The sequence below is a fragment of the Anomaloglossus baeobatrachus genome, unplaced genomic scaffold (genome assembly GCF_048569485.1).
Source record: "Anomaloglossus baeobatrachus isolate aAnoBae1 unplaced genomic scaffold, aAnoBae1.hap1 Scaffold_142, whole genome shotgun sequence".
NCBI lineage: Eukaryota > Metazoa > Chordata > Amphibia > Anura > Aromobatidae > Anomaloglossus > Anomaloglossus baeobatrachus.
This window is the reverse complement of record NW_027441912.1, coordinates 440,415-467,069: the sequence shown is the minus strand read 5'-3', so window position 1 is coordinate 467,069 and position 26,655 is coordinate 440,415. Positions and strand designations below refer to the sequence as shown.

At 55.7% G+C, this 26,655-nt stretch overlaps 1 protein-coding gene across 2 annotated transcripts; it reads right to left on the bottom strand.

Moving 5' to 3' along the window:
- Positions 1–1,832: 1,832 nt before the first annotated feature.
- On the bottom strand, positions 1,833–25,125 carry USB1 (U6 snRNA biogenesis phosphodiesterase 1). 2 transcript variants are annotated; one of them, XM_075332016.1, is made up of 7 exons: positions 25,081–25,125; positions 20,407–20,558; positions 20,146–20,329; positions 4,669–4,722; positions 3,516–3,621; positions 3,243–3,326; positions 1,833–2,614 (listed from the first exon to the last, which is right to left on the bottom strand). In XM_075332016.1, exons 2-7 carry the CDS (start codon positions 20,516–20,518, stop codon positions 2,510–2,512), a joined length of 645 nt encoding a protein of 214 aa, XP_075188131.1. In that variant the 5' UTR covers positions 20,519–20,558; positions 25,081–25,125; the 3' UTR covers positions 1,833–2,509. The 2 variants fall into 2 exon arrangements, with proteins under 2 accessions (XP_075188131.1, XP_075188132.1); XM_075332017.1 differs by lacking the exon at positions 25,081–25,125 and adding an exon at positions 25,002–25,031.
- Positions 25,126–26,655: the final 1,530 nt, after the last annotated feature.

The following is a 26,655-nucleotide window of genomic DNA, read 5'->3' as shown; positions in this document are numbered from 1 at the left end:
AGAATCTGGGGACGCGGGGAGCGCGCTCCTATATACCTCCCCATATACCCAGAATTGGTCACAAAAGGGGGAATGTGAGAGAACAGGAGCCATTTTGTTCCTATAGTGTCCATCTTGTCCTATAACTAATGATATCAGAGGGCTCCGCTAGCGCTGATGGACGGGAAGTTTCACATTTCTGTCCATGCCCCTAATTTTATTGGTGCACAGTTCAGGAGTTATTTCTTTGTTTGAGGTACTATATAAACTGGTCACGTGGTGTAATAAAGCAGACAACACAGAGCGTGAGTGCTGCAATGACTTCCCGAGCACTCCTAAAACAAATCTTATTAATTTGGAGATTAAGAGGCAAAGAGGGAGGTATCTGCTCACAGTGATGTCACTGCTGTATCATGTAGGTTAGTGCTCGGGCGGAGGTCACATGTCCGCAACATGTGAGAAATCCCCACAGCATTCAGTGTAAGGACAATATATTCCCAGGTTGCTCCTTCACAGGCTGAAGACGTGACCTCTGGCGCCTCCATTGGATTTATCAAGCCTGAGTATGGAACCTTTAACGAGTCCTCCTACACGTGTTCCAGGGTGTTGCCTCCTCCTCAGGGCAGAGCAGGAGATGGGACTTGTGTGGGTGAGGAGCCGCTGACTGGGGAAAGGCAGAACAATTCTCCGAGCACAGTGCTAAGCCGGTGTAAGGAGACTGTCCAGCCCAGCACTGCTCCAGCATTTCACTGGCCGAGGTCACGGGGGGCCGGAGGTCACGGGGGGCCGGAGGTCACGGGGGGCCGGAGGTCACGGGGGGCCGGAGGTCACGGGGGGCGTCCACTGTGGAGATGTCCACTGCTCTTTTCAGATACTGGATTATTGGTCGTTCCATGTCCGCAAATACTGATCAATGTGGAGTTTAATAACGTGTAAAGACGTGGATGACGTCTGTCACATGGACAGCGCAGGAGCTGCACCACCCGCCACGGTTTGGAGGCCACGTCCCCTCCCTCCAGTGGATGGACCCCATGAATGTTTATACAGTAGGGTCATAGAAAGAGATGAGGAAACGTTCCCTACCATGGTCATGAGTCTCATTCACAACACCCTCCCAGAAGTCTACCCTTGCCGCCCAGCAGAGGGCACTGGTGTCCGCCACTTTCTGTATATAATCTGCTCTCAGTGTGGTCGGCCTCCTCTGTGGAGTTTGCCCCCTCAGGCCCCGGCCTGATCACATCCTCCCTGTATCCTGCTGCTGTCACGTCTCTGCTCAGGTAAACGCTGTGCAGCCAATGTGCACAAAAGCCGAATTTCATCACCCCCGAGGTCCCTAGCAGGAGCGGCGTGGAGGTGACGGCGGGCCGTCCTCATGAGACCACCGAAATGAGACCTCACAGGACGGCCAAAAAGCAATGACAGGACCTGGCTCCATCATCTGCAGAACAGCCGCCGCCGGCTCATTCTGTATTTAGGTCTTGGAGACCCCGATGTGAGCGATGGCCGCTGCGGGAAGTGAAGCATGAAGGGAAAGATGAGGCGCACACCGCGCGGCTTCTTCACACTGTGGGGTTTTTACAGATACACAGTTTGGAAACCCCAAAAAGGTAAAAAAAATTGTAAGTATCTGGTCTGATAAGTCTGCAGACACTACGTGACCGATTCCTCGCACACACTGTCCGTAAGGGGGCATGGAAACGCGCACACACTGTCCGTAAGGGGGCATGGAAACGCGCACACACTGTCCGTAAGGGGGCATGGAAACGCGCACACACTGTCCGCTGAGGTGGGGGGGGGGGCAGCCAGCAGCGCTTGTGCAGGAAGAGAAGGCACTAAGTAGACGTCACACAATGTAAGAAATAAGCAGGAATCTTTATAGGAGGTCTCCGCAGAACTCAGATACAGACAGGCTGCCCCAAAAAGACGACGCGGCCCGGCCTCCGGTCAGCAGAGGGGGGATGGACGACGCGGCCCGGCCTCCGGTCAGCAGAGGGGGGATGGAAGACGCGGCCCGGCCTCCGGTCAGCAGAGGGGGGATGGACGACGCGGCCCGGCCTCCGGTCAGCAGAGGGGGGATGGAAGACGCGGCCCGGCCTCCGGTCAGCAGAGGGGGGATGGACGACGCGGCCCGGCCTCCGGTCAGCAGAGGGGGGATGGACGACGCGGCCCGGCCTCCGGTCAGCAGAGGGGGGATGGACGACGCGGCCCGGCCTCCGGTCAGCAGAGGGGGGATGGACGACGCGGCCCGGCCTCCGGTCAGCAGAGGGGGGATGGACGACGCGGCCCGGCCTCCGGTCAGCAGAGGGGGGATGGACGACGCGGCCCGGCCTCCGGTCAGCAGAGGGGGGATGGACGACGCGGCCCGGCCTCCGGTCAGCAGAGGGGGGATGGACGACGCGGCCCGGCCTCCGGTCAGCAGAGGGGGGATGGACGACGCGGCCCGGCCTCCGGTCAGGAGAGGGGGGGATGGACGACGCGGCCCGGCCTCCGGTCAGCAGAGGGGGGATGGACGACGCGGCCCGGCCTCCAGTCAGCAGAGGGGGATGGACATCACCTTATTACCACACTTACAGTAAATGGTGTCTGCATAGAAACGGGTCAGAACATCAGAGTCTTCAAAGTCATCCACAACCCTCTGCAATGGAAAGAAAGAAGGTTGTAAGCTCCGCCCATCTGACCAGACTCATGTGAGATTATCGGCCCCGCCCCCTGTACCCACCTGTAGCTCCAGCAGCCCCGCCCCCTGTACCCACCTGTAGCTCCAGCAGCCCCGCCCCCTGTACCCACCTGTAGCTCCAGCAGCCCCGCCCCCTGTACCCACCTGTAGCTCCAGCAGCCCCGCCCCCTGTACCCACCTGTAGCTCCAGCAGCCCCGCCCCCTGTACCCACCTGTAGCTCCAGCAGCCCCGCCCCCTGTACCCACCTGTAGCTCCAGCAGCCCCGCCCCCTGTACCCACCTGTAGCTCCAGCAGCCCCGCCCCCTGTACCCACCTGTAGCTCCAGCAGCCCCGCCCCCTGTACCCACCTGTAGCTCCAGCAGCCCCGCCCCCTGTACCCACCTGTAGCTCCAGCAGCCCCGCCCCCTGTACCCACCTGTAGGTTCAGCAGCCCCTCCCCCTGTACTCACCTGTAGCTCCAGCAGCCCCACCCCCTGTACTCACCTGTAGGTTCAGCAGCCCCGCCCCCTGTACTCACCTGTAGCTCCAGCAGCCCCGCCCCCTGTACTCACCAGTAGCTCCAGCAGCCCCGCCCCCTGTACTCACCTGTAGCTCCAGCAGACATGCTCCCTGTAAGGCTTTGGCCATGTCACCAACGCACCAGGCCAGGCTGACATGGAAGGAGGGATTCTGTAATAAGAGGCGCAGCGTCAGTGAGTGGCTGACCTCGCACCGCCATCAGCCGGACGCCACCTCTGTGACATCCAGAGCCGTGCGGTGAAGTTACAAGGAGAAATCCCGACTCCGTGCTGTGATCCAGGACAGCGGTGGGCAACGCACAACCACGTCTACAGCGCCCCGCCACACATCTGCTCTTACCTGATAAAAGGTCTCCAGGTGAAACTCCTGTAAAGACAAGTCCACTCCAGACACCACCTCCAGGAGCTGCTGACGTCCTCGGGCGACCTCCAGCCCCAAGAAGGTCCTAAAGGAAAGAGCCGGAAGGGGTCAGAAGGCAGCGAAAAAGTGCGCAACACCCTCACCCCGACACTGCGTGCGCATACCCCAAATCCCTAACCCCTCCGGCCGTCCTCACCCCCCCCACACCCCTGACCCTTCCGACTGTCCTCAACGCCCCCCCTCCCCCCCCCCCCCCGACGCCTCCCTCCGGCCGTCCTCACCCTCCCCACACCCCTGATCCCTCCGGCCGTCCTCACCGCCCCCTCCCACACCCCTGACGCCTCCGGCCGTCCTCACCGCCCCCCCCCCCCCCCCCGACCCCTCCGACCGTCCTCACCCCCCGACCCCTCCAGCCGTCCTCACCCCCCCCTCCCACACCCCTGACCCCTCCGACCGTCCTCACCCCCCCCCCGACCCCTCCGACCGTCCTCACCCCCCGACCCCTCCAGCCATCCTCACCCCCCCCCCCCTCCCACACCCCTGACCCCTCCGGCCGTCCTCACCCCCCTCCCACACCCCTGACCCCTCCGGCCGTCCTCACCCCCCCCCTCCCACACCCCTGACCCCTCCGGCTGTCCTCACCCCCCCCCCCCCCCCACACCCCTGACCCCTCCGACCGTCCTCACCCCCCCCCCCTCCCACACCCCTGACCCCTCCGACCGTCCTCACCCCCCCTCCCACACCCCTGACCCCTCCGACTGTCCTCACCCCCCCCCCCCCCACACCCCTGACCCCTCCGACTGTCCTCACCCCCCCCCACCCCACACCCCTGACCCCTCCGGCCGTCCTCACCCCCCCCCCCCTCCCACACCCCTGACCCCTCCGACCGTCTTCACCCCCCCCCCCACCCCTGACCCCTCCGACTGTCCTCACCCCCCCCCCCACACCCCTGACCCCTACGGCCGTCCTCATCACCCCCCCCCCCCCACCACCACCACACCTGACCCCTACGGCCGTCCTCACCCCCCCCCCCCACACCTGACCCCTCCGACTGTCCTCACCCCCCCCCCCCACACCTGACCCCTACGGCCGTCCCCAGCCCCCCACATCTGACCCCTCCGGCCATACTCACCTGCTTTTCTCTTTGTTCACATAGACTTTTAGCAAGTCAGCGACACACAGGAACCTGCACAAATAATAATGAATTTATTTCTTTAGCGCCAACATATTCCATAGCGCAGGATCACTGAGTGTGGATTTGTGCACAGAATATCAGACATTACATAGTGACAATTCTACAGTTACATGAAGAGTGAGGGTCCGGCTCAGAATCAGGAAATTGGGGGACACGAGGTAACAAATGCTTGTGGTGTACGTCCGTCAGTATAATACAGGGGGATCACACAAGGCGGCATGGGCAGACGCCGGCCAGGACCTCGGCACGGGCAGACGCCGGCCAGGACCTCTTCACGGGCAGACGCCGGCCAGGACCTCGGCACGGGCAGACGCCGGCCAGGACCTCGGCACGGGCAGACGCCGGCCAGGACCTAGGCACGGGCAGACGCCGGCCAGGAGCTCGGCACGGGCAGACGCCGGCCAGGACCTAGGCACGGGCAGACGCCGGCCAGGACCTCGGCACGGGCAGACGCCGGCCAGGACCTCGGCACGGGCAGACGCCGGCCAGGACCTCGGCACGGGCAGACGCCGGCCAGGACCTCGGCACGGGCAGACGCCGGCCAGGACCTCGGCACGGGCAGACGCCGGCCAGGACCTCGGCACGGGCAGACGCCGGCCAGGACCTCGGCACGGGCAGACGCCGGCCAGGACCTCGGCACGGGCAGACGCCGGCCAGGACCTCGGCACGGGCAGACGCCGGCCAGGACCTCGGCACGGGCAGACGCCGGCCAGGACATCAGCAAGGAGGGGAAGGACACCGGGGACAGACTGGAGTGATTCTGAGCGGAGAGCAGGGAATGGACCCAGTGTCCCCGGCTCCAAGCTTCCCTAATAACGTTCCTTTAGAGCGGCCTCTCTCTCCTCATTAATTTATTGCCTGCTCTCCCCGTCCAGCACCGGCATCTTCAGGCTGCATGCAGAGATCCCGGCTGGTGATGGTGCCTGCCGAGCGAATCCCCCTATGTATCATACTGATGGCCAGCACTACGCCACAAGCACGTTACCTCATGTCCCCCCCGATTTCCTGGTGGATTGTAGGTGAGCCGGACCCTCCCGCCTCCGGGTATATCAGCTTTGCTGTCTGTACTTCTCTCATCTGATTTGTAACGTGCTGTGTGAAACCTCAGCACTATAGAAATAAGAGTAATATCAGCAAGAAATGAACTTTTAGGACATGAAACTGGAAACCAGGATTTAACCAGATTGTCTGGGGTAGAGCATTCCAGAGAACTAGTGCAGCAAAAGAGAAGACTTTGAGATAGGAATAAGCGTGTCGGATTATAGAGGACATTAGTCTTAGATCATTACTGGAATGAGAGGACGGGTAAGTGATAGATGAGGAGGAGATGTAGGGGGTGCAGCACTGTGGAGAGGACGGGTAGGTGATAGAGATGAGGAGGAGATGTAGGGGGTGCAGCACTGTGGAGAGGACGGGTAGGTGATAGAGATGAGGAGGAGATGTAGGGTGGTGCAGCACTGTGGAGAGAACGGGTAGGTGATAGAGATGAGGAGGAGATGTAGGGAGGTGCAGCACTGTGGAGAGGATGGGTAGGCGATAGAGATGAGGAGCAGATATAGGGTGGTGCAGCACTGTGGAGAGGATGGGTAGGCGATAGAGATGAGGAGGAGATGTAGGGTGGTGTAGCACTGTGGAGAGGACGGGTAGGTGATAGAGATGAGGAGGAGATGTAGGGTGGTGTAGCACTGTGGAGAGGACGGGTAGGTGATAGAGATGAGGAGGAGATGTAGGGTGGTGCAGCACTGTGGAGAGGACTGGTAGGTGATAGAGATGAGGAGGAGATGTAGGGTGGTGCAGCACTGTGGAGAGGACGGGTAGGTGATAGAGATGAGGAGGAGATGTAGGGTGGTGCAGCACTGTGGAGAGGACGGGTAGGTGACAGAGATGAGGAGGAGATGTAGGGCGGTGCAGCACTGTGGAGAGGACGGGTAGGTGATAGAGATGAGGAGGAGATGTAGGGCGGTGCAGCACTGTGGAGAGGACGGGTAGGTGATAGAGATGAGGAGGAGATGTAGGGTGGTGCAGCACTGTGGAGAGGACGGGTAGGTGATAGAGATGAGGAGGAGATGTAGGGTGGTGCAGCACTGTGGAGAGGACAGGTAGGTGATAGAGATGAGGAGGAGATGTAGGGAGGTGCAGCACTGTGGAGAGGACGGGTAGGTGATAGAGATGAGGAGGAGATGTAGGGTGGTGCAGCACTGTGGAGAGGACGGGTAGGTGATAGAGATGAGGAGGAGATGTAGGGTGGTGCAGCACTGTGGAGAGGACGGGTAGGTGATAGAGATGAGGAGGAGATGTAGGGTGGTGCAGCACTGTGGAGAGGACGGGTAGGTGATAGAGATGAGGAGGAGATGTAGGGTGGTGCAGCACTGTGGAGAGGACAGGTAGGTGATAGAGATGAGGAGGAGATGTAGGGAGGTGCAGCACTGTGGAGAGGACGGGTAGGTGATAGAGATGAGGAGGAGATGTAGGGTGGTGCAGCACTGTGGAGAGGACGGGTAGGTGATAGAGATGAGGAAGAGATGTAGGGTGGTGCAGAAAGATGATAATTGCTCACCGGTAATTGGATTTTCCAGAACCATAACAGCACCATACATGAGAGTGTCCACCCCCAGGAACAGGGATACAGAGGGAAAAAAAAAAAAAAAAGGGCGTCACTTCTCCGCAGCCTCAGTGTTTATAGTATGTAGACGTTAGGGCTACCAGGAGAACTGTTTAAGAGTCAGAGCCTTCACTATAATTGAAGAAATCGGCTCAAACGGTGCTTGAGTCAGAGCATTCAGCACTAAATGTAGATCCCAAGGAGCCGACTTTGGGGACCTCAGGTGTCTGGAAGTGAAGGAGGTTCTAATGAATCTTTGAATCCATGGGTGATCCGGGTTGAATAGCACCCCAGGGCAGAGACCTGCACTTTTAGTGTACTGGTGGATAGACCTTTCTGGAGTCCTTTTTGCAGAACTCTAGAATTTGTCAGGGAAACGTGTTGGACTTGGTTGGTTAAGTTCCTTCCTGAAAATATTAAGAATTTCTCCCAAATTCTTGTGTATTTGAGCGACATCCCTGTTTTCCTGCCTGACATCATGGTAGAGACTAAGGTATTGGAGGAACCCCTGTCTAGAAGGAGTGTCCTTTCAAGTTCCATGCTGTCAGATGTAATCGCTGAACCCGGGGTGCAGGACTGGTCCTTGTGACAGTAGGTTGGTGACATCGAGGAGAATCCAGGGTTCCGATACTGACATGTACAGGAGCCACGTGAACCATGGTCTCCTTGGCCAGAATGGTGTGATGAGAATGACTCTGGCTCTGTCTTCTCAAATTTTCTTGAGTACTGCCGGTATCAGCTGGAAATGGGGGGGATGGAGAAGCATAGGCCAGACGAAAATCCCAATTCTGGAGGAGTGCATTTAGTCCATCTGGGAATTTCCTTTGGTCTAAGGAGAAGAATCACCTTGACGGTTTTGTCTGGTGGTGAATAGATGTATTTCCGGCCATCCCAGAGGCTACACAGATCTGTGTGAAGATGTCTTGATTCAAGGCCCATTCCCCTTGGCTGAGAACATGTCAGCTTTGGAAGTTTGCCGCTGCGTTTTCCGCTCCCTTTATGTGTCGGCCGGTTGAAGATGACAGGTTCCCTTCGGCTAGCTGGAATAACCGTTCTGCTTCTTCAATCAATGATCTGGATCTGGTTCCCCCTGATGGTTTAGGTATGGCACCGCCATCCTGTTGTTGGACATTCTGACCACATCTTTCCATGATACTTGCTCCAAAGCCTGTTGGAGAGCTTGTCTTACCGCTGATAGTTCTGAGAAATTGGAAAAGTGATTTCTTTTGATAGGGTTCCAACTTCCCTGGAGAAAAACAACACCTCCAGGTCAGCTCCCCACCCCAAGGGGCTTGCGTCCGTGGTGACCACAATTGGGTGTTCACTGTCCAGGGAACCCCTTTCCTTAGATTTGCATCGTCTAGTCACTATCCTAAAGATTTGATCACGTTCGAGCTTAGCTGGAATGTTTGGTCTAGACTGTCTGGATTTGTGGTTTGTATTGACAAGACCTGCCATTGTAGATCCCTTGTGTGTATCTGTGCCCACTGGACTGCTGAAATTGTAGCCGTCAGGGAGCCTAAAGGCCACTTCACACATAACGAGATCGCTAACGAAATCGTTGCTACGTCACGGTTACTGTAACGAAACAACGACTTCACCAGCGATCTCGTTACATTTGACACATACCAATGATCCACCCCCTGCTGTGAGATCGTTGGTCGTTGCTGAATGTCCTGGGCCATTTTTGGCTCTTTGGAGTCCTGCTGGGCAGGATGGATCTCTATATTTGACACCTACCAACGATCTCATTAACGACCTAGAAGAGAACTTAAAGTGTGACACTTAGGCGTGTAGTTGCGTCACCTTTTCCACGACCCCTCTGCATCGTTACTAAAGTCATTGGGAAAATGATTGTGTGACATCTCACCAACGACTTAACAACGATCCGGAAACTGTGACGTAGTAACGATCTCGGTATGTGTGAATTGACCTTAACAGAGACATCGCCCGTGTGCATGCTCGTGTAACTTTCTCCCTGAGTTTTGTGATTTTCTCCTTGGGCAAAAAACAGCGCTGGAGTTTTGCATCTAGTTTGATCCCTAGAAAGACTTGCTGTTGGGAAGGGTCTACTTTTAATTTCTCTCTGTTTACGAGCCAGCCGAGGTCCATCAGTATTGCCAGGACCCGCTCGATTGCCATCCAACAGTCTACCTTTGATTTGCCTACCACTAAAAAAAATCCTCTAGAGAAGGCACAATTAGAATGTCTTCCTTCCGCATGTATGACGTCATTTCGGCCACTATCTTGGTGAATATCCTTGGTGCTAGGAGATCCCAAAGGGTAGGCACTGGTACTGTAGGTGGGTTGGGACTCCGTCGATGTCTACAGATACACTGAGGTATTTTTGTTGTTGTGGTAGTACGCGTCCATTAGATCTACGACTGCCATGTAACAACCACGGTAAAGGAGTGTTACAGCTGATTTTATGGTCTCCATTCTCTACTTTGATGTCCTGGTTCAGAGGTTTCAAGTTGACTTGGTCCTGTAGGACCTGATTGGTTTCTTGACCAGAAAGAAACTGCTGTAAAACCCCTGTCCCATGTCAGATGTGGAACTTTGGTTAGTACCCTTTCTTCTAACAGGAGGACAACTTCCTGCTCTAATGCTCCTTGATTTCTTCAGGTTTTTATTATCACGCCGTGGGGGGAAAGGGAGGAAAAAGTTAGTCTTAGGCCCCGCAATAGTGTGTCTATTACCCATCTGGATGATGGGAGTAGAGCCCATTGGTGAGAGAAGAGTTCCAGTCTTCCTCCCACCTGTTGTCTGGCGTCATTGCTGGTGCCTGGGGTTCCCCCTAAAAGGAGCCTTAGTGAATAGTAACCTTTGTTATCTTTGGCCTTCCAGGCACGCTCCTCCCTTGATCTGTCTTCTGTTTGGCCTCCTCTACGTCCTCTTCTTCCTGAGCCACGAAAGAACCTCTGAAATCTTTGGAAGGGCTCTTTTTCTTGTCTGCCGCCTTCTCTAGGATTTCCTCCACTGCTGGCCCGAACTGATCTCTCCCTGACAAGGCAGAGAGCGGAGCTTTACTTTTCACCGGACGTCCGCTGCCCAGCTTTTGAGCCCTAGTGCACTGTGGCTGGAGCTGCACAAGGCGCATGCACGAGCGGCGAACCTCACACTGTGCACCGAGGCATCCGCTAGAAATTCTGCCACCTTCTGAATCGTGGATAGCGCCTCCAGCAGTTTTCCTCTGGGGCAATTATTTTTTTTAATCGGAGAGGATAACTCATTGAGCCAGGAGACCATAGCTCGTGCGGTGCATGTCGCTGCTATGCTGGGCTTGAAGGACCATGCCACAGCTTCACATGTTCTCGTAAAGGAACATGTCCGCCTTTTTGTCCAGTGGATCTTTTATGGATCCCAAGTCCTCAAAGGGGAGGGCCACCCTTTTGGACACTATACCTGTTGCTGTATCAATTTTGGGGGACTTTTCCCAGGAACCACACAGCTCTTCTTTAAAGGGAGACTTTCTTTTCAGAGTTTGGGGAGCTGTTACTTTAACAGGTTTTTTCCTCTCTTTCTTAATGAGCGCTAACAAGTTGTCATGTACCGGAAACAACTTTTTGTTTCCGCTCCTCCAAGTTCCTGAACATGGCCTCCTGTATGGACCTAGGCTCTTTAGGGTCTCGACCCCCATCGTTGCTCTTACTGCTTTTAGGAGTTTGTTGATATCATCCACTGAAAAAAAACTGTGCGTCCGTATTCCTGGTGTGAGGAGTCTGTTGCCGACCTCTAGGAGATTAAGACGCTCCTGACTCGTCCTCCGAGTGAGTATCCGCGGGCACTTGTTTGCTTGTGGAGGGAGAGGGCCCTTTAAATTGGTCCATTTCTGCCCTCATTGTAGAGTTAACCTCTTCTTTGATCCGAGTTTTACCTCCTGTAATGTAGAGGGGGATTCCTCCACCACCATCTTCCATACAAGGATGGCACGGCTTTATCATATTGCCGATCTAGCTTCTTCTTACATGCAGTGCCTCAGGCTACTTCCTCCTGGAAGTGCCAGAATACCGCGCCCCCAGTGTATGACGTCACTGCCACCGGAAATGACCCAGGATACCCTGTGTGCAGCTGCACTTTCCAGGTATGCCCCTGACCGGCCCAGTCTCCAGCATGGAGCGGACGCCGGGAGTACTTCACTGCGGCAGCCGGTAGGTGCACGTACCACACCCTCATGGAACGGTCGGCAGGATCTGTCGTCAGCGGTACGCTCCAGGAAGGAGGTCGCTGCCACCCAGAGATGCCGACAGCAGCCGCACGCAGCACCACATCCATCCCCCTCTGGCCCACGCGAGGGACACACAGATAATCCTGGAACTTTTCCTAGGCAGCACCGAAGATCTGCTCTTCCAGGAACAGGAAACACACTGAGGCTGCGGAGAGGTGCCGCCCTTTTATCTCTGTAGGTTTCCTGTTGCTGGGGGCGGACACTCTCTCTCATGTACGGCGCGGTCATGGTAAAAGGAAGAAGTGCAGAGGACGGGTAGATGATTGTCACGGGGTTCTTCTCCAATATCACACAAACAGAGCAAGAGATGATTGAACCATCCAGAGAACATTTATTCCAAGCAAATCAAACGGTCCCTACAATAATCCACCATACAAAGGGTAAAATAGTCAAAAAACACGAATATACTCCAGAAAGCGATAAAAGCCGCAGCTTCAGCCCAGAGGATCAATCTTTTTCCTTCTCTCTTGAAGTTCTCAAACAGACGGACCAATCTCACAGGTAAGCAGAGTTTAGGTGGATCCCAGGCCCCCCCTCCCCCAGACCTAGGGACAGAAGCACTACAGGGGTAATTATCTACAGACAATACAATGTTCACACATGGAATATACAGAATAGACAGTGAACCACGCCTAAAATACAAACCTACACAACATGATACACAACCCCCCACATTCCACCATCACAGTGATAGATGATGAGGAGATGTAGGGAGGTTCAGCACTGTGGAGAGGACGGGTAGGTGATAGACAGATGAGGAGATGTAGGGTGGTGCAGCACTGTGGAGAGGACGGTAGGTGATCGAGATGAGGAGGAGATGTAGGGCGGTGCAGCACTGTGGAGAGGACGGGTAGGTGACAGATGAGGAGGAGGAGATGTAGGGCGGTGCAGCACTGTGGAGAGGACGGGTAGGTGATAGACAGATGAGGAGATGTAGGGCGGTGCAGACCTGTCAAGCCCTTTGTGTGTGGCAGAGAAGTTTATATTGTACTCTGTAGTGGATGGGTAACCAGTGCAATGACTGGGGCAGAGTGGAGGCATTGGTGTAGCAGATGGAGAGAAGAGGGACACTGATGAGCAGACAGTAGCACAGTCAATCACAGCAACTCTAGGTTTTTGAATGATGGGAGAATGGAACGGTCCCTTCAGGACAATGCTGACCATATTACACATCCATAGCTGTCAACACAAATCCTTCATTACTGGGACAAAAGAGGTGGGGTCACCCCTTCCATATACAGTGCCTACAAGTAGTATTCAACCCCCTGCAGATTTAGCAGGTTTACACATTCGGAATTAACTTGGCATTGTGACATTTGGACTGTAGATCAGCCTGGAAGTGTGAAATGCAGCAAAAAAGAATGTTATTTATTTTTTTTTATATTGTGAAAATAAGAATTATTCTTACCGTTAATTCGGTTTCTAGGACCTTCCACGACAGCATAGGAGGATGTCTCTCCACGCCCTAATTGGGACAGGAAGCACAAGAGGTTAAAAGGACCCTCCCACCTCCCACAGCCAGTGTCTTACAAAGAACCCATAGCATATGAGAAGTACAAACACATCCAGGAATATCGAGGATAAGGGAGGGAATTACCTGCTGTCGTGGAAGGTCCTAGAAACCGAATTATCGGTAAGAATAATTCTTATTTTTCTAGTCCCTTCCACGACAGCATAGGAGGAATACCAACGAATTGATACCTAGGGGGGGACCACAGCCTGCAGGACCTTCCTGCCAAAAGCCAAATCCCTGTAGGAATCCAGATCCAACCGATAATGCTTCGTGAAACTATGGAGGGAAGACCACGTAGCCGCCTTGCAGATCTGCTCAGGAGAAGCCCCTGCCCGTTCAGCCCAGGAGACAGAGGTAGCCCTGGTGGAGTGCGCCGTAAATCCGGTAGGCAGAGAGAGATGCTGAGCGAGGTAGGCCTCTCTAATGGCCCGCACAATCCAGTTGGCGACAGTACTCTTAGCCACCTTCCTGCCCTTATTTCGACCAAAGGGCTGGATAAACAGGTTATGATCAAGACGCCAAGGTGCAGTAACATCCAGGTAGTGCAACACAGTCCGACGAACGTCCAAAGAATGAAACACTTCCTCACCCGGAGTCCTAGGATGCTGACAGAAGGAAGGCAGGACGATGGACTGAGAACGGTGAAAATCCGAAACCACCTTGGGAAGGAAGGAAGGGTCCAGCTGAAAGACAATGCAGTCATCTCTGACGGTCAGGTAAGGCTCCCGAATAGATAATGCTTGAAGTTCCCCGACTCTACGAGCAGACGTAATAGCCACGAGAAAGGCAGTCTTGTGAGAAAGAGAACGGATGTTACAGGAGGACAGAGGCTCAAAGGGAGACTGAGACAGTCCGGTAAGGACCACCTTGAGATCCCAGCGAGGCGTCAGGACCCTCTGACGCGGACAGAGCCTACTAGTGGACACAAAAACGGCGGATCCAGCGATGATCTGCCAGAGCCGTGTCAAAGACTGCACTGAGTGCTGATACCTGAACCTTCAGGGTGCTAGGCCGAAGGCCTAGGTCCAATCCACTCTGGAGGAAGTCTAGAATCTGCGCAACATTAGGCCGGAGCGGGTCAGGAGGCCGAGAACCACACCAGGAGGAAAATCTCTTCCAGATTTTATTGTAAATACTATTAGTCACTGGTTTATGGTTCTTCTGTAGAGTAGCCACAACTTTGTCAGATAGTCCCTGGGCCTTCAGTGCCCGGGCCTCAGAAGCCAGGCAGCCAATTTGAGTTTCTGGGGAGCCGGATGGAAAAATCGGACCCTGGGATAGTAAACTGGGGTCGGAACCCAGGAGGACTGGTCCGTCTATCCCGAGCGTCAGGATCAGGCTGTACCAACTCCTCCGAGGCCACAGAGGGGCTACCAGGATAGTTGTGGCCCCGTCGTCTCTGATCTTCCTCAGGGTCCGTGCGAGAAGAGGAAGTGGGGGGGAAAGCGTAGGCGAGGCAAAAGGACCAATCGTGGCAGAAGGCGTCCACCCCCAACGCCTCGTCCCGTGGGTTCAGGGAGAAATATGTTGCGACCTTGCGATTTCCTGCCGAAGCAAAGAGGTCCACCTCTGGAGCACCCCACCTTGCCACCAGAGAGCAGAACACCGCCTGATCCAGACTCCATTCCCCCGGATGAACATCCCGACGACTCAGGAAATCTGCCTGAAGGTTTAGTGAGCCCTTTAGATGGACTGCAGAAAGGGATAGCAGGGATTGTTCTGCCCAGTGGAAGATCCGGGAGGACACAGACTTCAGGGCGCCTGATCGTGTACTGCACTGATGGCAGAGATGTGCCACTGTGGTGACATTGTCCGAGTAGACCAGGACGTGAGAGTCCCGGACGAGATCCTGAGCCGCAAGGAGGGCTTCCCTGACTGCCCTGAGCTCCCGGTAATTGGAGGATTGGGAGCTGACATAAGGACTCCAGACCCCCTGAAATGGGGAGTTTGCCACCATAGCACCCCATCCCCGCAGGCTGGCATCGGTTGTCAGTGTAACCAGGGGCGTCTGAGTCCAGGCAACCCCCACCTGCAGGTTGTTGGGCCGCAGCCACCAGAGAAGGGATGAGGAGACGGTCCCCGAGAGGCGAAACCATCTGTTCAGGGAGGACGGGAGTCTGTCCCAATGCTCCAGGATATGATCCTGTAGACACCGAGAATGGGCCTGAGCCCACCTGACTGAGGAAATGCAGGATGTCATAGAACCCAGAGCCGACATAGCCGCTCGAAGGGTCGGGCGAGCCTGACGGCGAAGCTTTGATATTTTGGCTAGCAGGGCCACCCTGTGGCCCTCCGGGAGAAAGGATGCCTGCCTGTCGGAGTCCAGCAGCACTCCGAGAAACTGCCGAGTGGAGGAGGGGTGCAACTGTGATTTTTTGTGATTGGGAATCCATCTCAAGGACCGAAGGATTCCTAAAGACTTCTCCACATGGCTCCGGAGGGTCTGAGCGGAGGGAGCCACGAGAAGAAAGTAGTCCAAATATGGAACCAGACAGATACCCTGCAATCGTATGAAGGCGACCACCTCTGCCATGATCTTTGAAAAGATCCTTGGAGCCGAGGAGATCCCGAAGGGAAGCACATTGAATTGGAAATGAAGCACTTCCTCCCCGTGTAGAACCGCAAACCTGAGGTATTGCCTGTGACCCGGATGGATGGGCACATGGAAGTAGGCGTCCTTCAGATCTATGGAGGCCATCTGGTGGTGCAGACCTATCAGGGGAATAGCCGATTTCACGGACTCCATCTTGAACCGCCGGTACCTGACCTGCCGGTTGAGACGCCGTAGATTGATGATAATCCGGACGTCGCCAGACGGCTTTCTGACAAGGAAGAGACGGGAGTAGTGGCCTATCCCTTCTTCCTGACTCGGGACTGGGGAAACGACCCCCGAGTGCATTAGCTCCTGAATCTTTGCGTACAGTAAAGCCTGGGAAACCTGCGACGCCAGAGCCGTAACTCGGAGACCCGGAAGAGGGGGGGAGATGAATTCTATTAAGAGACCCTCTGAGACGATCTTCAGAACCCATTGGCAGGAGGTGATGGACCGCCACTGGGGAAGAAACGCCGAGAGTCGTCCCCCCACCCGGGCCGAGTCACTGTCCTGCTGAGGACGTTGTTGATGGGGAGGGATGAGGATGTTTCTCCCTCTACCCTTAGGATAGCTCCACCGGCCCGCCTTCCCTTTCCCTCTGGGCTGGGAGGCTTGAGGCAGCGAGGGACGAAAGGACCGCTTCCTGGGGGGTCTAGGATCAGGTAAAGCCTTACGATCATTCGCCTTGTCCAAAATATCATCCAGGGCAGGCCCAAACACCAAATCCCCTTTAAACGGAAGGGAGCAAAGTCTCATTTTGGAGGTGGAGTCTCCACTCCAGGCCTTAAGCCAGAGGGCACGTCTGGCAGAGTTAGATAGAACAGAGGTCCTGGCCGCCAGGCGGACTGATTCCACCGAGGTATCTGCCAAAAAACTGGTAGCCTTCCTAAGTAAGGGAAGGGATTCCAGCAACTCATCCCGAGGGGTACCCTGGGAAATATGAGCCTCCAACTGGTCTAACCACCTAAGTAGGGACCGGGTCTAATAATCTGGTCCGTACACTGTTGGCAAAGCTTCTTATCCCAGACTGCAGGTAGCTTTTTTACACAGACTGGACACTTTTTAATCTTTTCAGTCCGTTCATAGCGGTCAGGTTTATCCGGTTTATTGGACCTCTCTGACCTCTCTGACCTCTCTGACCTCTCTGACTTTTCATTTTTGTCAAATTTCTTAGTGGCCTTGTCCTCCTGGAAAACACAGACCAGATAGAGCCATAAATATCCGCCTGAGACCTATGCATGAGGGACCACCCCCCTCCGTACTTACTGTGGCAGGGGGAACACTGGGCTCTGCAGATGCAGCTGCAGGGGAAGACATGTCAGGAAGCACAGCCGAAATCCTTACCATGAATCTGAAGTCTTCAAGGCAGCCCTTATGCAGAAGGGCCTGCCCCCCCAGTGACAGGGAACGTTCCCCGCCTCCTGCATCCGGTCCCTGACAGGCCGTGGCAGCGTTGGCGTGTCCTCCACGCTGCCTCCGCGACCGGAAGTGCCCAAACCGGAAGTTCGCTAGACCGGAAGTCCCGCCCGCGGCAGCACTTCCGGATCGCCAAGCAGCGTGCATGCAGGAAGCGGCCGGCGGCTCAGGGAGGACGCCGGCCGGGGAGCTACACAGCCTGCATCACCCCAGAGGAGTTCCGGAAGGCTGGAGCAGCGGTCCCCCACAGCGTGAGGGAACAGTAGGGGAGGAGCGGCGAAGGCCCGACCGATACTGTCCGGCTTAAGGTAGGAAAAAAAAAAATATACTGTAGTTCGCCGGCCACCACAGCATAGGAGAAAAAGAAAACCTCTCCATGCTCCATGGGGACAGGAAAGACACTGGCTATGGGAGGTGGGAGGGTCCTTTTAAACCTCTTGTGCTTCCTGTCCCAATTAGGGCGTGGAGAGACAACCTCCTATGCTGTCGTGGAAGGGACTAGAGAAAGTTTATTCAGAGGATCATTTATTATTCAACCCCTCAATCCACCAGAATTCTGTTTGGTTCCCCTAAAGTATTAAGAAGTATTTCAGGCACAAAGAACAATGAGCTTCACATGTTTGGATTAATTATCTCTTTTTCCAGCCTTTTCTGACTAATTAAGACCCTCCCCAAACTTGTGAACAGCACTCATACTTGGTCAACATGGGAAAGACAAAGGAGCATTCCAAGGCCATCAGAGACAAGATCGTGGAGGGTCACAAGGCTGGCAAGGGGTACAAAACCCTTTCCAAGGAGTTGGGCCTACCTGTCTCCACTGTTGGGAGCATCATCCGGAAGTGGAAGGCTTATGGAACTACTGTTAGCCTTCCACGGCCTGGACAGCCTTTGAAAGTTTCCACCCGTGCCGAGGCCAGGCTTGTCCAAAGAGTCAAGGCTAACCCAAGGACAACAAGGAAGGAGCTCCGGGAAGATCTCATGGCAGTGGGGACATTGGTTTCAGTCAATACCATAAGTGACGTACTCCACCGCAATGGTCTCCGTTCCAGACGAGCCCGTAAGGTACCTTTACTTTCAAAGCGTCATGTCAAGGCTCGTCTACAGTTTGCTCATGATCACTTGGAGGACTCTGAGACAGACTGGTTCAAGGTTCTCTGGTCTGATGAGACAAAGATCGAGATCTTTGGTGCCAACCACACACGTGACGTTTGGAGACTGGATGGCACTGCATACGACCCCAAGAATACCATCCCTACAGTCAAGCATGGTGGTGGCAGCATCATGCTGTGGGGCTGTTTCTCAGCCAAGGGGCCTGGCTATCTGGTCCGCATCCATGGGAAGATGGATAGCACGGCCTACCTGGAGATTTTGGCCAAGAACCTCCGCTCCTCCATCAAGGATCTTAAGATGGGTCGTCATTTCATCTTCCAACAAGACAACGACCCAAAGCACACAGCCAAGAAAACCAAGGCCTGGTTCAAGAGGGAAAAAAATCAAGGTGTTGCAGTGGCCTAGTCAGTCTCCTGACCTTAACCCAATTGAAAACTTGTGGAAGGAGCTCAAGATTAAAGTCCACATGAGACACCCAAAGAACCTAGATAACTTGGAGAAGATCTGCATGGAGGAGTGGGCCAAGATAACTCCAGAGACCTGTGCCGGCCTGATCAGGTCTTATAAAAGACGATTATTAGCTGTAATTGCAAACAAGGGTTATTCCACAAATTATTAAACCTAGGGGTTGAATAATAATTGACCCACACTTTTATGTTGATAATTTATTAAAATTTAACTGAGCAACAAAACTTGTTGGTTTGTAAGATTTATGCATCTGTTCATAAATCCTGCTCTTGTTTGAAGTTTGCATCTTATCAAACCTGCTAAATCTGCAGGGGGTTGAATACTACTTGTAGGCACTGTATGTATTATAAATCTGCAGGGGGTTGAAGACTACTTGTAGGCACTGTACATATTATAAATCTGCAGGGGGTTGAAGACTACTTGTAGGCACTGTACAATCTGCAGGGGGTTGAAGACTACTTGTAGGCACTGTATGTATTATAAATCTGCAGGGGGTTGAATACTACTTGTAGGCACTGTATGTATTATAAATCTGCAGGGGGTTGAATACTACTTGAAGGCACTGTACATATTATAAATCTGCAGGGGGTTGAATACTACTTGAAGGCACTGTACATATAAATCTGCAGGGGGTTGAAGACTACTTGAAGGCACTGTATGTATTATAAATCTGCAGGGGGTTGAGGACTACTTGTAGGCACTGTATGTATTATAAATCTGCAGGGGGTTGAAGACTACTTGAAGGCACTGTACATATTATAAATCTGCAGGGGGTTGAAGACTACTTGTAGGCACTGTATGTATTATAAATCTGCAGGGGGTTGAATACTACTTGTAGGCACTGTATGTATTATAAATCTGCAGGGGGTTGAATACTACTTGTAGGCACTGTATGTATTATAAATCTGCAGGGGGTTGAAGACTACTTGTAGGCACTGTATGTATTATAAATCTGCAGGGGGTTGAAGACTACTTGTAGGCACTGTATGTATTATAAATCTGCAGGGGGTTGAATACTACTTGTAGGCACTGTATGTATTATAAATCTGCAGGGGGTTGAATACTACTTGTAGGCACTGTATGTATTATAAATCTGCAGGGGGTTGAAGACTACTTGTAGGCACTGTATGTATTATAAATCTGCAGGGGGTTGAATACTACTTGTAGGCACTGTATGTATTATAAATCTGCAGGGGGTTGAAGACTACTTGTAGGCACTGTATGTATTATAAATCTGCAGGGGGTTGAATACTACTTGTAAGCACTGTATGTATTATAAATCTGCAGGGGGTTGAAGACTACTTGTAGGCACTGTATGTATTATAAATCTGCAGGGGGTTGAATACTACTTGTAGGCACTGTATATACAGCACCCACTACTACCATAATATGGCCGATAACAGGGAGTAATAGATTGTAGTCAGCTGTCCTACAGTCTCCCCCCAGTAACGGCTGATAGCAGGGAGTAAAAGCAGAGCACTGACCGTCTGGTGGTGCAGAGCTTCTCCCTCAGGGACTGGATGAACGGCTGGATCCAGTGGTGCCGCAGGATGACGGTGTGTGACAGGCTGACGTGTATCTCCTCTGCTGTGGTCAGGTGGACGCCATGTTTTCGGGCCACAGACTTCAGCTCATCCAGCATCTCCCACAATTCTTCATGAGGCCGAACTGTAAGACAGGAAGACAGTAAAGATGGCGCTGGCCCCTTTGGCTGATGGCTGACGTCCGGCTGTGATGACACTCACACGCCACATAAACATAAGACGCCCAGTTTCCTCGCTCGTGACGAAAGCTTCGCAGACGTCCACCGTGTTCTCCGACATCATCGTGGTGCTCAGCGTCCGGGCTCGAGACCATGTCCAGGACAGACTGCGGGACGGGGAGAGGACATGGCGGCCTGAGATATGAGAAGAAGAGTCACCAGAGCAGACCTCACTCTACAGGGGCATCCGAGACCATGTCCAGGACAGACTGCGGGACGGGGAGAGGACATGGCGGCCTGAGATATGAGAAGAAGAGTCACCAGAGCAGACCTCACTCTACAGGGGCATCCGAGACCATGTCCAGGACAGACTGCGGGACGGGGAGAGGACATGGCGGCCTGAGATATGAGAAGAAGAGTCACCAGAGCAGACCTCACTCTACAGGGGCATCCGAGACCATGTCCAGGACAGACTGCGGGACGGGGAGAGGACATGGCGGCCTGAGATATGAGAAGAAGAGTCACCAGAGCAGACCTCACTCTACAGGGGCATCCGAGACCATGTCCAGGACAGACTGCGGGACGGGGAGAGGACATGGCGGCCTGAGATATGAGAAGAAGAGTCACCAGAGCAGACCTCACTCTACAGGGGCATCCGAGACCATGTCCAGGACAGACTGCGGGACGGGGAGAGGACATGGCGGCCTGAGATATGAGAAGAAGAGTCACCAGAGCAGACCTCACTCTACAGGGGCATCCGAGACCATGTCCAGGACAGACTGCGGGACGGGGAGAGGACATGGCGGCCTGAGATATGAGAAGAAGAGTCACCAGAGCAGACCTCACTCTACAGGGGCATCCGAGACAATGTCCAGGACAGACTGCGGGACGGGGAGAGGACATGGCGGCCTGAGATATGAGAAGAAGAGTCACCAGAGCAGACCTCACTCTACAGGGGCATCCGAGACCATGTCCAGGACAGACTGCGGGACGGGGAGAGGACAGACTGAGGGACGGGGAGAGGACATGGCGGCCTGAGATATGAGAAGAAGAGTCACCAGAGCAGACCTCACTCTACAGGGGTGTCCGAGACAATGTCCAGGACAGACTGCGGGACGGGGAGAGGACAGACTGAGGGACGGGGAGAGGACATGGCGGCCTGAGATATGAGAAGAAGAGTCACCAGAGCAGACCTCACTCTACAGGGGCGTCCGAGACCATGTCCAGGACAGACTGCGGGACGGGGAGAGGACATGGCGGTCTGAAATATGAGAAGAAGAGTCACCAGACCAGACCTCACTCTACAGGAGCGTCCGAGACCATGTCCAGGACAGACTGCGGGACGGGGAGAGGACATGGCGGCCTGAAATATGAGAAGAAGAGTCACCAGAGCAGACCTCACACTACAGGGGCGTCCGAGACCATGTCCAGGACAGACTGCGGGACGGGGAGAGGACAGGCTGCAGGACGGGGAGAGGACACGGCGGCCTGAGATATGAGAAGAAGAGTCACCAGAGCAGACCTCACACTACAGGGGCGTCCGAGACCATGTCCAGGACAGACTGCGGGACGGGGAGAGGACATGGCGGCCTGAGACACGAGAAGAAGAGTCACCAGAGCAGACCTCACACTACAGGGGCGTCCGACACCATGTCCAGGACAGACTGAGGGACGGGGAGAGGACATGGCGGCCTGAGATATGAGAAGAAGAGTCACCAGAGCAGACCTCACTCTACAGGGGCGTCCGAGACCATGTCCAGGACAGACTGCGGGACGGGGAGAGGACATGGCTTCAGATATGAGAAGAAGAGTCACCAGAGCAGACCTCACTCTACAGGGGCATCCGAGACCATGTCCAGGACAGACTGCGGGACGGGGAGAGGACATGGCGGCCTGAGATATGAGAAGAAGAGTCACCAGAGCAGACCTCACTCTACAGGGGCGTCCGAGACCATGTCCAGGACAGACTGCGGGACGGGGAGAGGACATGGCGGCCTGAGACACGAGAAGAAGAGTCACCAGAGCAGACCTCACACTACAGGGGCGTCCGAGACGGGGAGAGGACATGGTGGCCTGAGACACGAGAAGAAGAGTCACCAGAGCAGACCTCACACTACAGGGGCGTCCGAGACGGGGAGAGGACAGGCTGCGGGACGGGGAGAGGACACGGCGGCCTGAGACACGAGAAGAAGAGTCACCAGAGCAGACCTCACTCTACAGGGGTGTCCGAGACCATGTCCAGGACAGACTGCGGGACGGGGAGAGGACATGGCGGCCTGAGACACGAGAAGAAGAGTCACCAGAGCAGACCTCACACTACAGGGGCGTCCGAGACGGGGAGAGGACAGACTGCGGGACGGGGAGAGGACATGGCGGCCTGAGACACGAGAAGAAGAGTCACCAGAGCAGACCTCACACTACAGGGGCGTCCGAGACGGGGAGAGGACAGACTGCGGGACGGGGAGAGGACATGGCGGCCTGAGATATGAGAAGAAGAGTCACCAGAGCAGACCTCACACTACAGGGGCGTCCGAAACCATGTCCAGGACAGACTGCGGGACGGGGGAGAGGACAGACTGCGGGACGGGGAGAGGACAGACTGCGGGACGGGGAGAGGACATGGCGGCCTGAGACACGAGAAGAAGAGTCACCAGAGCAGACCTCACACTACAGGGGCGTCCAAGACGGGGAGAGGACAGACTGCGGGACGGGGAGAGGACATGGCGGCCTGAGATATGAGAAGAAGAGTCACCAGAGCAGACCTCACTCTACAGGGGCATCCGAGACCATGTCCAGGACAGACTGAGGGACGGGGAGAGGACAGACTGCGGGACGGGGAGAGGACAGACTGCGGGACGGGGAGAGGACAGACTGCGGGACGGGGAGAGGACAGACTGCGGGACGGGGAGAGGACATGGCAGCCTGAGACACGAGAAGAAGAGTCACCAGAGCAGACCTCACTCTACAGGGGCATCCGAGACCATGTCCAGGACAGACTGCGGGACGGGGAGAGGACATGTCGGCCTGAGATATGAGAAGAAGAGTCACCAGAGCAGACCTCACTCTACAGGGGCGTCCGAGACCATGTCCAGGACAGAATGCGGGACGGGGAGAGGACATGGCGGCCTGAGACACAAGAAGAAGAGTCACCAGAGCAGACCTCACTCTACAGGAGCGTCTCCACAGAGCCCCCCTGCACCTGGAGTGCCCCCCAGAGCCACCTCCGCTCCTAGAGCCCCCCTGCACCTGGAGTGCCCCCCAGAGCCACCTCCGCTCCTAGAGCCCCCCCAGAGCCACCTCCGCTCCTAGAGCCCCCCCAGAGCCACCTCCGCTCCTAGAGCCCCCCCAGAGCCACCTTTGCTCCTAGAGCCCCCCCAGAGCCACCTCCGCTCCTAGAGCCCCCCCAGAGCCACCTCCGCTCCTAGAGCCCCCCCAGAGCCACCTCCGCTCCTAGAGCCCCCCCAGAGCCACCTCCGCTCCTAGAGCCCCCCCCAGAGCCACCTCCGCTCCTAGAGCCCCCCCAGAGCCACCTCCGCTCCTAGAGCCCCCCAGAGCCACCCTCCGCTCCTAGAGGCCCCCCCAGAGCCACCTCCGCTCCTAGAGCCCCCCCAGAGCCACCTCCGCTCCTAGAGCCCCCCCAGAGCCACCTCCGCTCCTAGAGCCCCAGAGCCACCTCCGCTCCTAGAGCCCCCCCAGAGCCACCTCCGCTCCTAGAGCCCCCCCAGAGCCACCTCCGCTCCTAGAGCCCCCCAGAGCCACCTCCGCTCCTAGAGCCCTCCCAGAGCCACCTCCGCTCCTAGAGCCCCCCCAGAGCCACCTCCGCTCCTAGAGCCCCCCAGAGCCACCTCCGCTCCTAGAGCCCCCCCCAGAGCCACCTCCGCTCCTAAAGCCCCCCAGAGCCACCTCCGCTCCTAGAGCCCCCCCAGAGCCACCTCCGCTCCTAGCGCCCCCCCCCAGAGCCACTTCCGCTCCTAGCGCCCCCCCCAGAGCCACCTCCGCTCCTAGCGCCCCCCCCAGAGCCACCTCCGCTCCTAGAGCCCCCCCGGAGCCACCTCCGCTCCTAAAGCCCCCCAGAGCCACCTCCGCTCCTAGAGCCCCCCCAGAGCCACCTACGCTCCTAGCGCCCCCCCCAGAGCCACTTCCGCTCCTAGCGCCCCCCCCAGAGCCACCTCCGCTCCTAGAGCCCCCCCAGAGCCACCTCCGCTCCTAGCGCCCCCCCCAGAGCCACCTCCGCTCCTAGAGCCCCCCCAGAGCCACCTCCGCTCCTAAAGCCCCCCAGAGCCACCTCCGCTCCTAGAGCCCCCCCAGAGCCACCTACGCTCCTAGCGCCCCCCCCCAGAGCCACTTCCGCTCCTAGCGCCCCCCAGAGCCACCTCCGCTCCTCTAGCGCCCCCCCCCCAGAGCCACCTCCGCTCCTCTAGCGCCCCCCCAGAGCCACCTCCGCTCCTCTAGCGCCCCCCCCCCCAGAGCCACCTCCGCTCCTCTAGCGCCCCCCCCCCCCCAGAGCCACCTCCGCTCCTCTAGCGCCCCCCCCCCCCCAGAGCCACCTCCGCTCCTCTAGCGCCCCCCCCCCCCAGAGCCACCTCCGCTCCTCTAGCGCCCCCCTTCGGCTATGACGTAACATTATCCTGTGCGCACAGTAATGCCGTAATATGATGAAATAACAGCAGTGCCGGTCACGTCATGACGTGGAGACGCAAGCTGTGACGTCACGAACCCGCTCCGCTCCGCCGCTTCCCCCTCTTCCTCAGAACTGCTGTACACGACCAGCGCCAGCCTGACCACGCCCCGGAAGTGCGCACTGGCGGAAGACGTCCGTCTGGAAATTGCGGGAAGCTGATGGTTCCGCTGTACTAATGAGTCAGATGACACCACCCCCACTGTGCACCCCAATATATCCCCACTCACTGTGCACCCCAATATATCCCCACTCACTGTGCACCCCAATATATCCCCACTCACTGTGCACCCCAATATATCCCCACTCACTGTGCACCCCAATATATCGCCACTCACTGTGCACCCCAATATATCCCCACTCACTGTGCGCCCCAATATATCCCCACTCACTGTGCACCCCAATATATCCCCACTCACTGTGCGCCCCAATATATCCCCACTCACTGCACCCCAATATATCCCCACTCACTGTGCACCCCAATATATCCCCACTCACTGTGCACCCCAATATATCCCCACTCACTGTGCACCCCAATATATCCCCACTCACTGTGCACCCCAATATATCCCCACTCACTGTGCGCCCCAATATATCCCACTCACTGTGCACCCCCAATATATCCCCACTCACTGTGCACCCCAATATATCACCACTCACTGTGCACCCCAATATATCCCCACTCACTGTGCACCCCAATATATCCCCACTCACTGTGCACCCCAATATATCCACACTCACTGTGCACCCCAATATATCCCCACTCACTGTGCACCCCAATATATCCCCACTCACTGTGCGCCCCAATATATCCCCACTCACTGTGCGCCCCAATATATCCCCACTCACTGTGCACCCCAATATATCCCCACTCACTGTGCACCCCAATATATCGCCACTCACTGTGCACCCCAATATATCCCCACTCACTGTGCGCCCCAATATATCCCCACTCACTGTGCACCCCAATATATCCCCACTCACTGTGCACCCCAATATATCCCCACTCACTGTGCACCCCAATATATCCCCACTCACTGTGCGCCCCAATATATCCCACTCACTGTGCACCCCAATATATCCCCACTCACTGTGCACCCCAATATATCACCACTCACTGTGCACCCCAATATATCCCCACTCACTGTGCACCCCAATATATCCCCACTCACTGTGCACCCCCAATATATCCACACTCACTGTGCACCCCCAATATATCCCCACTCACTGTGCACCCCAATATATCCCCACTCACTGTGCACCCCAATATATCCCCACTCACTGTGCGCCCCAATATATCCCCACTCACTGTGCGCCCCAATATATCCCCACTCACTGTGCACCCCAATATATCCCCACTCACTGTGCACCCCAATATATCGCCACTCACTGTGCACCCCAATATACCCCCACTCACTGTGCGCCCCAATATATCCCCACTCACTGTGCACCCCAATATATCCCCACTCACTGTGCACCCCAATATATCCCCACTCACTGTGCACCCCCAATATATCCCCACTCACTGTGCACCCCAATATATCCCCACTCACTGTGCACCCCAATATATCCCCACTCACTGTGTGCCCCAATATATCCCCACTCACTGTGCAC